The 11,538-nt window shown below is 47.3% G+C and overlaps 1 protein-coding gene across 1 annotated transcript in view; it reads right to left on the reverse strand.

Annotated features, from left to right (window-relative positions):
• The window catches only part of COL6A1 (collagen type VI alpha 1 chain), a 67,565-nt gene extending 60,636 nt beyond the window's left edge, over window positions 1-6,929 (reverse strand). Inside the window, exons 1-2 of the mRNA XM_034785255.1 lie at window positions 6,628-6,929; window positions 5,445-5,574 (exon numbers count right to left, since the gene is read on the reverse strand). Coding sequence (XP_034641146.1) covers window positions 5,445-5,574; window positions 6,628-6,736 — 239 coding nt within the window. The 5' untranslated portion in view covers window positions 6,737-6,929. The remainder of the gene's footprint in view (window positions 1-5,444; window positions 5,575-6,627) is intronic.
• Window positions 6,930-11,538: the final 4,609 nt, after the last annotated feature.

Here is an 11,538-nt window from a genome sequence, read left to right on the forward strand (position 1 = left end):
CCCACCTTCAGTGTCTGCTTCCCCCACCCCTGCAGTTCCCTCCCCTCGCCGCCGCCATGGCCCCCTCCCAGTCCCTACACATCTCTGGCTTTGTCTCTCTTGCTGCGGAGTGGCCCGTACAGACCTTCTGCTCTCTCAGCTCTACCTAAATATTGCCCTGACTTCAGCATCCTACTGACTTACAAACAACATTCTTGGTAATGGTGCAGCCTCTACCTCAGCCAGAGTCCTGCCTTTCTAGGTCTTTCCTTCAGGTCTGTCTCTTGTGCGATGCAGGGGGATGAAGGATTAAAGGACTGGAAAACATGCTATATGGTGACACTCCAGGAGCTCAGTCTGTTTATTTTAACAAATCTGTTTAGCGTAAAGAGAAAATTAAGGGTGACTTTATCACAGTCCATAAGTATCGACATGGTGAATAGAAGTTTGAGAAGAGAAGTGTCTTCAATCTAGCAGACTAAGGCATGGTCTACACTGGCGGGGGGTGGAGAGGGAAGGGGATTGATCTAAGTTACGCAACTTCAGCTATATGAATACGTGGCTGAAGTCAACGTACTTAGACCTACTCACCGCGGTGTTTTCACTACATTGAGTTGACTGCTGCCGCTCCCCCCATCGACTCTGCCTGCGCCTCTCGCGGCGCGGGAATACAGAAGTCGCTCGGGGGTCAATTTATCTCGTCTAGACTAGACATGATAAATCAAACCCGCTGGATCGATCGCTACCCACCGATCCGGCGGGTAGTGTAGACATAGCCAAAGGTACAACAAGGTCCAATGGCTAGAAGTTGAAGCTAGAGGCTTTCATGGTATAAATTTTTAACAGTGAGGATAATTAACCATTGCAGCAATTTACCCGGAGATGTGCTGCACCCTCCATCACTGGAGATTTTAAAATCAGGGTTGGAGATTTTTCTAAGAGATTTGCTGTTGTTCAAACAGGAACTAATTCAGGGAAGTCCTGTGTCTAGATGATCATAATGGTACCGTTTGACTTCATAATCTGTGAATAAACCTGTGTGTAGAATCAGTTCCTTATGCACATTTTTAAGGCTGAATGTGTCTCATGTATCAACTCTAAATGAAAAGAAAATTCTCTGTGCAAATGGGTGTAAATGCATGGGTGTGATGTTACGGGTGCATGTAACTGTGTGTGAATAGAGGGGTGTAGATGTATGGCTGTGAAGGTACATAGGTATGTGAATAGAGGGGTGTGAAGATAGGGTGAATGTAAATGTGTATGAACAGAGGGTAGAGTAGATGAATGGGTGTGAAGATAGGGGGTTGTGTGTGAATATATGGGTTTGGCACTTGTTATAGCAGCAGGTGCAGTCGCGCCTGACAAGGAGTGTGTCTCAGTAGAAGCGGTTGCACAGACGGGAAGCTGACATGGCCTGTCACGTTTGATCGCTCTCCCATTTCCCCATCCTGTTCCATTTTTCCTTTTTTTTTAACTCTAGCACCCTCTCTCCATCCCCTTCCCTGAAAAACCCTATCTGGGCACTGATTATTGCTAACCCCTCATTCAGGGGCCATCTTTCCTTCCTTCCCATGGGGCCAATCCTCCCCTCTCTGCCAGTGAGTGTCAGTGCCTGGCCCACCATGCCATTTGGTGCATTGGCTGGCAGTGCGCACTACTGGCTGGCTGTATGCACGGCAGGATGTAGGAGCCCTCATCCTCCGGCACCCTGGAAGCCATGTTGGCTCCTGAAGTAACCCTCTCAGCCAGGCAGACATCCTCCCCTACAGGCTGGGGAGCTGGGTGGGCGAAAGGAGAGAAGAGTTGGAGGGTGCAGTCTGGAGGGGGAGGAGAAGTGGGAAGGAGCAGCAGGGGAGAGATTGGAAGTGGGAGGAGCAAGACAGGAGAAGACATGACACCCCTGCCATGACTCTCTGAGTGGGGCACGTGGGAGGAGACGAGCAGCAGCATGGGCAGCGTCAGGCGGTCCAAGCCCAGGGCAGAGCCAGGAGACGAAGGAGCTGTGGACAGCAGTGGTCTGTTGGAGCCAGAGTGGGCGTTCCAGTCGGAGTAGAGGGCGGCGGGAGGGGATTGCTGTGAGGGTTGACAGGGAGGGACGGGGGGTGGGCAGATGTGGTGACCCAGGAGAGGAGAGGGAGGGCATGGAGAGATAAAAGAGAGGGGTGTAGGGGGAGGAGCAGACACTAGGACATTGCAGAGAGGTGTGGCCACAGCCCTGGGCGCCTGGTTATCATTACTGAACAGATGTGCAGTGAATCAGCCAATGGGTGACCCAGCGAGCAGTAAGTTAAGCCCAGCAGTTACAGGGGATGCAAGGGATCAGTGAAGGAAGCAGATAAGAAAGGAGGCGAGGTGGTTAGCAAAGAGACAATACCTTATTCCCATACAGTGTACGATCAGTAGAGGTGCAATGAGCAATCAGGTGTGGGGAGAAGCAGCCAGTGATGAGTCCAAATAGCTACCATAGAACCATAGAATCTCAGGGTTGGAAGGGACCTCAGGAGGTATCTAGTCCAACCCCCTGCTCAGAGCAGGACCAACCCCAACTAAATCATCCCAGCCAGGGTTTTGTCAAGCCGGGCCTTAAAAACCTCTAAGGATGGAGATTCCACCACCTCCCTAGGTAACCCATTCCAGTGCTTCACCACCCTCCTAGTGAAATAGTTTTTCCTAATATCCAACCTAAACCTCCCCCACTGCAACTTGAGACCATTGCTCCTTGTTCTGTCATCTGCCACCACTGAGAACAGCCGAGCTCCATCCTCTTTGGAACCCCCCTTCAGGTAGTTGAAGGCTGCTATCAAATCCCCCCTCATTCTTCTCTTCTGCAGACTAAACAGCCCACTTCCCTCAGCCTCTCCTCATAAGTCATGTGCTCCAGCCCCTTGATCATTTTTGTTGCCCTCCGCTGGACTGTCTCCAACCAGGGCATTGTCATGCACAGCACTGGCTGAACATCTTCATGCTCCCTGGGAACTCACTGTGGGAGAGAAAATCGGATTGCCATATACCCAGGACAAGAGCCTCAAGGGTTAATCTAGTGGGGAGCTTCAGCCCTATGTTTTAGTGGGGACCCTTAGCTTAGGGGCTCCCTTTCTAGGACCCAGAGGAGAGATCTCCCATCTCAAGAATAGGAGAAGCCTTTGATCAGGCAGAGTCATTACTCCAGAAAGAGCTGGACAAGGAGGCTGCAGGGACAGCCCTGTATCCAAGCCTGTGCCCAAACTGCCTTTTCCTGCCCCTCTTCCCTCCACGCTGCACCAGCCTCCTGCCCCCCAGGGGAACGCGAGGAACGCTGAGCATGTGGGCTGGTGTGGGAGCACAGCTACCGACACCAGCCTGCTCATGGCTTTAGGCACGGAGATTGCCAAGGAGATGGGGATGGAAACTGGGACTCTCAGACCTTCAGAGGACGATGGTTGGGAAAATACAGGGGAAACCGCTCTCCCCAGTCCTGGCGACCTCTGCAGATGAGGTGGGAAGGAATGAACAACGTGGCAGCCCTCAGGCCCCCCTTTGGGGAGCCAGATTTGAGACAAGGGGTCCCTCGAATATTTTCCAGCAGTCACTAACATATGTAACATTCCCTGTCCCCAAAACCTCCTCCCCGCCCCCCACAATCCATCCAGTCCATATTCTTCCCCGCTCCAGTCCATCAGTCCCTCCACCACGTCCCACCCAGATTCCTCACCCCCAGCACTTCATCGGGGCTTGCTGGTTCTAGGTCCCAGTCGACCCCTCATGGAGCCACTGCTAAGTGCTGTGTCAGGACATGCTGGTCCCATTGTCCCCAGGGAGTGCCCGTGTTATCCATGAGCACTGCCCGCCCAGGTACCACGTGTGTTTAACGGGATGGGAGCAAACATGTTTCTAACATTTCCCGGCACAGACCTGAACCCAGCAGGGCAGCCTGGGCCTGTGGGCTTCTGAGCAAGGGGGCAGCAGGTCCTTTCCCGTGTAGGGCTATTGGGATGGGGGGCAGTGGATCCCCTTTGGTTCTGGGGTGATGGGGTTTCCCCTGACTGCAGCAGGTCTCCTCGAGTTGGCATGGTGGGTTGGGTGAGGAAGGCAGGTCCTCGCTGACCCAAGTAAGGGGCCAAGTGGAAGGCCAGACCCCCACCCAGTTCCAGCACCTCAAACTTTAGGCTTGGGCTTGGCAGATACGCCCCAATGGGAAGAGACATGGCTTGCAACAGCTGGGCCCTCCGTCCTGTGCTCCTCCCCCTCGAGAAGGGCTGCCAGGGTGCGGCAGGGCAGGGCCGCTGTGCCATGCCCTCCATGCACTGGTGGTGGATGGTGGAGGGGAGTTATGCTTGCAGCAGCGGCCACAGCTGAGGCAAGCAGATCTGCAGCTTGGGAGCTACCCACTTGCTGCAGTGTCCCTCATCATGAGAGCGAGGGGCTGTGCTGGGTTGTGGGCTTCGAGGAAAAGCTTTGCAAGGAAACGTGCTAGAAAAAGCCTCTGTTTAATAAAGATTCTCCTTCATGGGCCCCACAGGCGGCTCTGTTACCAAGGTGCTCCTGCCGGCCCCATCCAGCAACATGGTGTTGGGGAAGGGGGACCGCGCCAGCCCAGCCCAGGCTCACCCCCAGCCCATTCCAGCGTTCCCTGCAGCGGAGCTGGGCTGCACACCTTGCTGGGCGTGTGCATGATGTTGTGCTGAAGCCCTGCACCTCCTGGGGAGACAGCGCTGTCCCATCCTGCGGAAAGGGCCCAGCATGCACACATGCTCCCCTTGCAGGGTGTGCGATCACAGGGCGCTGCACATACCCAGCAGAAGGGCTGCAGGATGCAAGCAACTGTGTGTGAAACCAAAGGCGGAGGATAGGCCAGGTCCCTGCTTTGATTTTAAGAACAGGCCTCAATGACTTCAACCACTCAGATTAAGCCCTGTTTTTTTAAAAATGATCCTAGATGTTCATTCTGCCCGTGAAACACGACAGCCACAGGCCTCCACCCCTGGGAAAACGTAAAGCAAACCACACAGGGCAGCAAACCCGGGCTACACTAAGCATTGTTGAAGGAATACTGCCACCTGCAGATGGGGATGGAGAAGTGCAGAAAACTCCCATTACAGAAAGGAACAGGAGTACTTGTGGCACCTTAGAGACTAACCAATTTATTAGAGCATAAGCTTTCGTGGGCTACAGCCCACTTCTTCGGAGGCATAAAAGAGAACTCAATTTAGCAACTCCAGCCAATGTTCCCAGAATGAGATCATTGTTGCTGCAGACATTTTCTTTTCATTTGTTACTTAGCCATACACATAACATTTCTCTTGTGCACACAGTGATCACCAGCTGACAGCCTTAATGCAAAACAAATATAAATTCCCAAGCAGAGTCCCAATCTTACTGGTGTCACTTTTTCTATTCTGGTGAATCTATTCTGGTGAACACCCATGGAAAAGTAAAATAAAATAAGAAGTGCAGAAAAAAAAAATAAAAGCTTCCAATACATTTACCTTTCTGTTAGCTTGTCAATGAACTGGTTGGTAAACTCTTTCACCTGTGAAACGACGTCTCCAAATGGCTTTTCCCTTAAAGCAACACTTTCTGATGTATCCAGAACAAAAAACAGATCAACGGGGCAATCTGTTCAAAAACAGAGACAGCAGGTTTTAAACACTGTGCTACTGCATCTTCCAGTTATGCTACAAGATATTTCATGGTGGATTGAGTCTTCCATGCATCATGGTGAAGCATGTCTATTCAAGAGATATAGCCAATGCATTTTCTACAGTACATATGCAGTCTATAGCTCTATTACATTGTTACATTTTTAAACTAAATTAAAGTTTACGCCTTGCAAATAATAATTCAGTGTGTCAGAATTATAAACATATACACACACTCACACTTGCATGGAATTTGTGCTAGGTTGGATTGAAAATATACATATATTCAATAGATTAAAGCCAATGAGGAAACAATGTCTTTTTCTGAAAAAAACTTGGTATTTATCTTTACATTTATTGTGCTTTTAAAAATGAGAGATTGTTTTCCCAGGCTTCCAAGCTCTATATCTATTTAGAGATGAATTAATTCATTACAATGAAATATCAGACGGATACTATTTAAAATAATGTCCAGATGTAGTGTTACATTTTATCTTGTATACATTTTCCATTTAAAGAATAATAATTTTTAAAAGTCCCTATGACAAAGGAATTTTCTTTGCAACAGGAACACGAGATTATTGCAAATAAAGGAGAAAAACTAGAAAATATTTTTACAGATTTTGATAAAATTCTCATCAAATATTTGTGAAGTATTCCAGAATATTATCCTCTATGTTAGTTGTTTTTAGTCTCCTTCTTTGCTAAATACCAACCAAAAATGATAGCATATGAGATGGAACAGAGCTGAAGATAACTGGGAAAAAATTGCTTCAGGATAAACTGTGTAGGTGAGTAAAGGGAGCAGGTAGATATTCAATACAGGTGTAAGGAATCAACAGACATTTGAAATAGATCTTTTTTTAAATGTTCAGGCAAAGCTAAAGTTATAACAGTATAAACAACCTGAGACATCTATTCAGCAGTACAAGGCATACAGATCTGAAGGCAGATCTCGCCTTTAACATTCTAGGAAACTATCCACACAGGAAAGGAAAAGAAAATACACCACAAAAAGTGACATTCTTACCTTGAAAGGTTTTAATACTGCTGACTATTTCTGGCTGTTGAGCCAGCGCCCCGCTCCATAGGAAACAGACTTGAAGCAAGAAAGTGACCAAAAAGTTTGCTAACTTCATCTTGCTAGTTTCAGATTTACCATTTATTAATTATGGAAAGGGAGGGAGGGAGAAACTGAAGGAGACAGAGGCCAGGAACGGCAGCAAGGAATTTTTATCTTAGTTGGGAATTTATTCTAATTTTCTACTCTGTCCCTGAGTTTCTGTGGAAGGAGGCACGGGAGAGGGAGTTAAGATGAGGAGGAAATGTCAGTAGCAGGAGCTGCCCAACTCCAGAGGGGGAGGGATCTCAGAATGTCAATTTCAGTTGATCCTTAGCATAACCAGTGAGTTGCTGAAACACATCGCCCTGGGGTCTTTTCTTCTTTTCAACTATTGTTGTGCCTGCAAAAACATCCTGATCTGCATCAAAACTTAATTTAGTTCTATTTCAAAATATCTTGCCACCCTCCTCCCCCAATATATCTTGTATTTATGTTGGCTAATGGTTTATGGCATAGCCACATTGCTGCCATTCTAAAAGGAAGAATGGGAATGTCGCAAACCTAAGGCTATAATCCATGCCATGCAAGAAACTCTCGGGATCATTTTTGTGCTAATATCTATAACCCCCCGTTGGGCCAGTCCTAGCATCATTTCTCAAAGCTCCACTGAAGTCTGTGGAGGACTGTATGACTGGGTCTTCAGCATGTTTTATTAAGGGATGTTCTTTGGCCTTCCAGGCCAAGAAATGCTCATCCCAATTGCCTAGTTGTTTTGTAAATGTATCTTCAGAAGTTTACCAAAGTACAGACTGAATCCTGCAAGCACCCTGCGCCCGGCACTTCCACCCATGGTGAGCCCCCAGTGCCCAGCATTCCCACTCCCTGGGATGAGAACTCTCACAAGACCAGGGCCTTTGTGTCCTTCCAGACTAGAGACATGGGGCCTCATTCTGCCCTGCCCTGCACTTTGGGGAGTCACACACCTGGGCCCAGCAGGAGCTGAGCGAACATTGCCATTCTAGCTTGCAGAGATGTAAACGACTGCCAAATGTAGAGCAGTGAAAAACTGGGTCCTCTAGCTTCTCGCTTCCAAAGGCAGTCCCTCCAAGCCAGGGCTGACTTCTTTTGCTGATTTAAAAATTTTATTAAGATGATGTTAAAAAAAAAAAAGTGAACAGAGTTTGAGCATAGACGTTTCTGGTTATCAGGGAATAACGTACAGGTTATCGAGGGTGCAAAGTTTGGTTTAAAATCAGGTGGCATAAGGAATACATAATCTGCAATATCCCCGATTGGGATAAAAGGTTGATGGGTCAAAGTACAGGCATTGAGATATGAGGGTATGAAGTTCATAGAGTGGCTATGTTCAAGTGTGGGGTATAATGAGGGGATACGATGATGAGGATAGATTGACCCTCATTTGTACACAGCCAACACAGCCATAAACACAACAAGGCAGAGGTATACAAACCAGGTGAGAGAAGTGCACCCATAAAACGGAGACACAAGTGCCTCCCCAGTCCATAGATTCATAGATTCTAGGACTGGAAGGGACCTTGAGAGGTCATCGAGTCCAGTCCCCTGCCCTCGTGGCAGGACCAAATACTGTCTAGACCATCCTGGATAGACATTTATCTAACCTACTCTTAAATAACACCAAAGATGGAGATTCCACAACTTCCCTAGGCAATTTATTCCAGCGTTTAACCACCCTGACAGTTAGGAACTTTTTCCTAATGTCCAACCTAGACCTCTCTTGCTGCAGTTTAAGCCCATTGCTTCTTGTTCTATCCTTAGAGGCTAAGGTGAACAAGTTTTCTCCCTCCTCCTTATGACACCCTTTTAGATACCTGAAAACTGCTATCATGTCCCCTCTCGGTCTTCTCTTTTCCAAACTAAACAAACCCAATTCTTTCAGCCTTCCTTCATAGGTCATGTTCTCAAGACCTTTAATCATTCTTGTTGCTCTTCTCTGGACCCTCTCCAATTTCTCCACATCTTTCTTGAAATGCGGTCCAGACAAACCCCTGCCCCTTCCTATCGGAGGAGAGGAGGGAGATTCCTCACATGGTCCGTAATCCACCTCCTTTGTAGTGGGAAGGAGATGGGACAGAAATTGCAGCTGTACTAGAGGAGGGACAAGTTGGGGTCACTGAGGAGTCAGCAAAAGAGTTTAATCTTTTAGTCACACGGCTAAAATATATTCCGGAGCTTTCAAACTTGGGAGCCTAAAGATAGGCCTAAATCCGTATGTAGACACCTAATGGCCAAAATGGCCTGATTTCCCAAGGTGCTTAGCACTGCACCTCACCTGGACTTCAGTGGCATTTGGAGTTCTCAGCTCTTTGCAGTCTCAGGCCATGTTTAATACAGGTGGTCACAAAAGGAGTTAGGAGCTCAATGGCAGACATCCAAGTTTGATGATTTTGGCCACAAAATATAAATGTCTATGTATTAGCATGAGAAGCTTAAAACCAAAAAGAGGTGACCTGAATACCTGTCAGTGGAAGAAACCATTTGTATAGCCAGGATCTCTGAAACATGGTGAAATGACCACAATCAAGGCGATAATGCAATACCTGCCTTGAACTATACAGAAGGAGCAGATTAAATTGCAGAGGCTGGAGACCTAAACCTAAAAGATTCCAGAGCATCTAATGGACATGATTTCTGAGTGGAGAGGACCACACAGGTGAGTCCAAATCCTATTCATAGGAATATAACTATCCTGGTTACATTACTGGTTTCCACTTGTGGAAAACCATCTTGAGTGTGCAATGCTAAGGGAGACCATAGGGGCAGGTAACAGTAATAATTAGTGACTGCAGCTTCCTGCATATAAAGTGGTCAAACATTGCAACATGACAAAGTTTAGAGAATCAATTACTTCATAACTTAAACCAGGGGTAGCCAATAGGTGTCAAATGTGGACCACCAGACCAGAATAGACCCCAAAATATTTTATTTATTTATTATTATCATAATTATTGGGGGTTTTAAATTTTTATTTCCTCTGGAGTCTGGACCTTGACTAAACCTTGATCAAGAAATTTGGACTTTAACAAAAAAATAATTGACTATCCCGGCTTAAACCATTGCCTCATGGAACAGCTAGAACTCTCGAGGAGAGACTGTTCTTGATTTAGTCTGAAGTGACACCACAAAAGCTGATTCAGAAAAAAACCACAGGGTAGGGCTCATAACAAAAACTAGCATGGTGACATTAGACTTTAGAAAAGGGGATTTTAAACAAGGAGGAAACTAGTTTAAAAGACCCTGAGGTCCTTTAAATTAAAATCTCTTAGATTCATGGAAACTTCCTAACCAACCACAGCATTCTCCCAGAGGGCATACATACCCCTAGACTAAAAAGGTCCAGGAGGCAAGAAAATAAAGTGTAACTAAATGGAAATTCAGTAGGATATTTGAGCCAAACAGGTATTCTTTGATGACTGGGAAAAGGCTAATGTAGTCCCCATCTTTAAAAAAGGGAAGAAGGAGAATACGGGGAACTACAGGACAGTCACCCTAACCTCAATCCCTGGAAAAATCATGGAGCAGGTCCTCAAGGAATCAATTCTGAAGCACTTCAAGGAGAGGAAAGTGATCTGGAACAGTCAGCATGGATTCACCAATGGCAAGTCATGCCTGACTACCCTAATTGCCTTCTATGAGGAGATAACTGGCTCTGTGTAGCCAGGTGGAGGGAACAGGGGGAGCGATTAAAAAAAAAGGCGCCACCCGCTGTGGCACTTTTACTCACCCAGCGGCACTCTGGGTCTTCGGTGGCACTTCAGCGGTAGGCTCTTCAGTTGCTCCGGGTGTCTTCGGTGGCACTGAAGGACACACCGCCGAAATGCCGTGGAAGACCCGTGGAGTGAGTGAAGGTCCCGCTGCCGAAGTGCTGCGGAAGACCTGGCGCGCCGCCGTGTGAGTAAAAAGGTGCCAAGAAATTGACAAGGTGCCCTTGTGCTCAGTGGAGGAGTGGCTGCTGCCCCGCTCCCCCCTAGCTATGCTACTGTTTGGAACACATGACTTATCATAGAATCATAGAATATCAAGGTTGGAAGGGACCTCAGGAGGTCATTTAGTCCAACCCCCTGCTCAAAGCAGGACCAATTCTCAGACAGATTTTTGCCCCAGATCCCTAGGTGGCCCCCTCAAGGATTGAACTCACAACCCTAGGTTTAGCAGGCCAACGCTCAAACCACTAAGCTATCCCCCCTCCACACTTATTTATATATTAAAAAAAAAAGGCCACGCACTGATTTTGCTCCAGACCCCTAAGTGGCCCCTTCAAGGATTGAACTCACAACCCTGGGTTTAGTGGGCTATCCCTCCCCCTTATGAGGAGGTGCTTATGAGGAAAGGCTGAAGGAACTGGGGGACTGGGTTACCTAGGGAGGTGGTGGAATCTCCTTCCTTAGAGGTTTTTAAGGTCAGGCTTGACAAAGCCCTGGCTGGGATGATTTAGTTGGTGTTGGTCCTGCTTTGAGCAGGGGGTTGGACTAGATGACCTCCTGAGGTCCCTTCCAACCCTGAGATTCTATGGTTCTATGAACAGTGCAGAAGAAATGAATTATTCCACGCCCAGTGAAGGTAAGACAAAACATAATGGGCTTAATCTGCAACAAGAGAGATTTAAATTAGATATTAAGAAAAACATTTTAACTGTAAGGATTGCTAAACTCTAGAACAGGCTTCCAAAGGAGGTTGTGGAATCCTGATCATTGGAGGTTTAAGAACAGGTTGGACAGACACCTGTCAGGGATGGTCTAGGTTTAATTGGCCCTGCTTCAGTGCAGGGGGCTGGATCTGAGGACCTCTTAAGGTCCCTTCCAGACCTACGTTGCTATGATTCTACTTTTTTTCATTAGT

Source organism: Trachemys scripta, chromosome 11, assembly GCF_013100865.1.
Source record: "Trachemys scripta elegans isolate TJP31775 chromosome 11, CAS_Tse_1.0, whole genome shotgun sequence".
Taxonomy (NCBI): Eukaryota; Metazoa; Chordata; order Testudines; family Emydidae; genus Trachemys; species Trachemys scripta.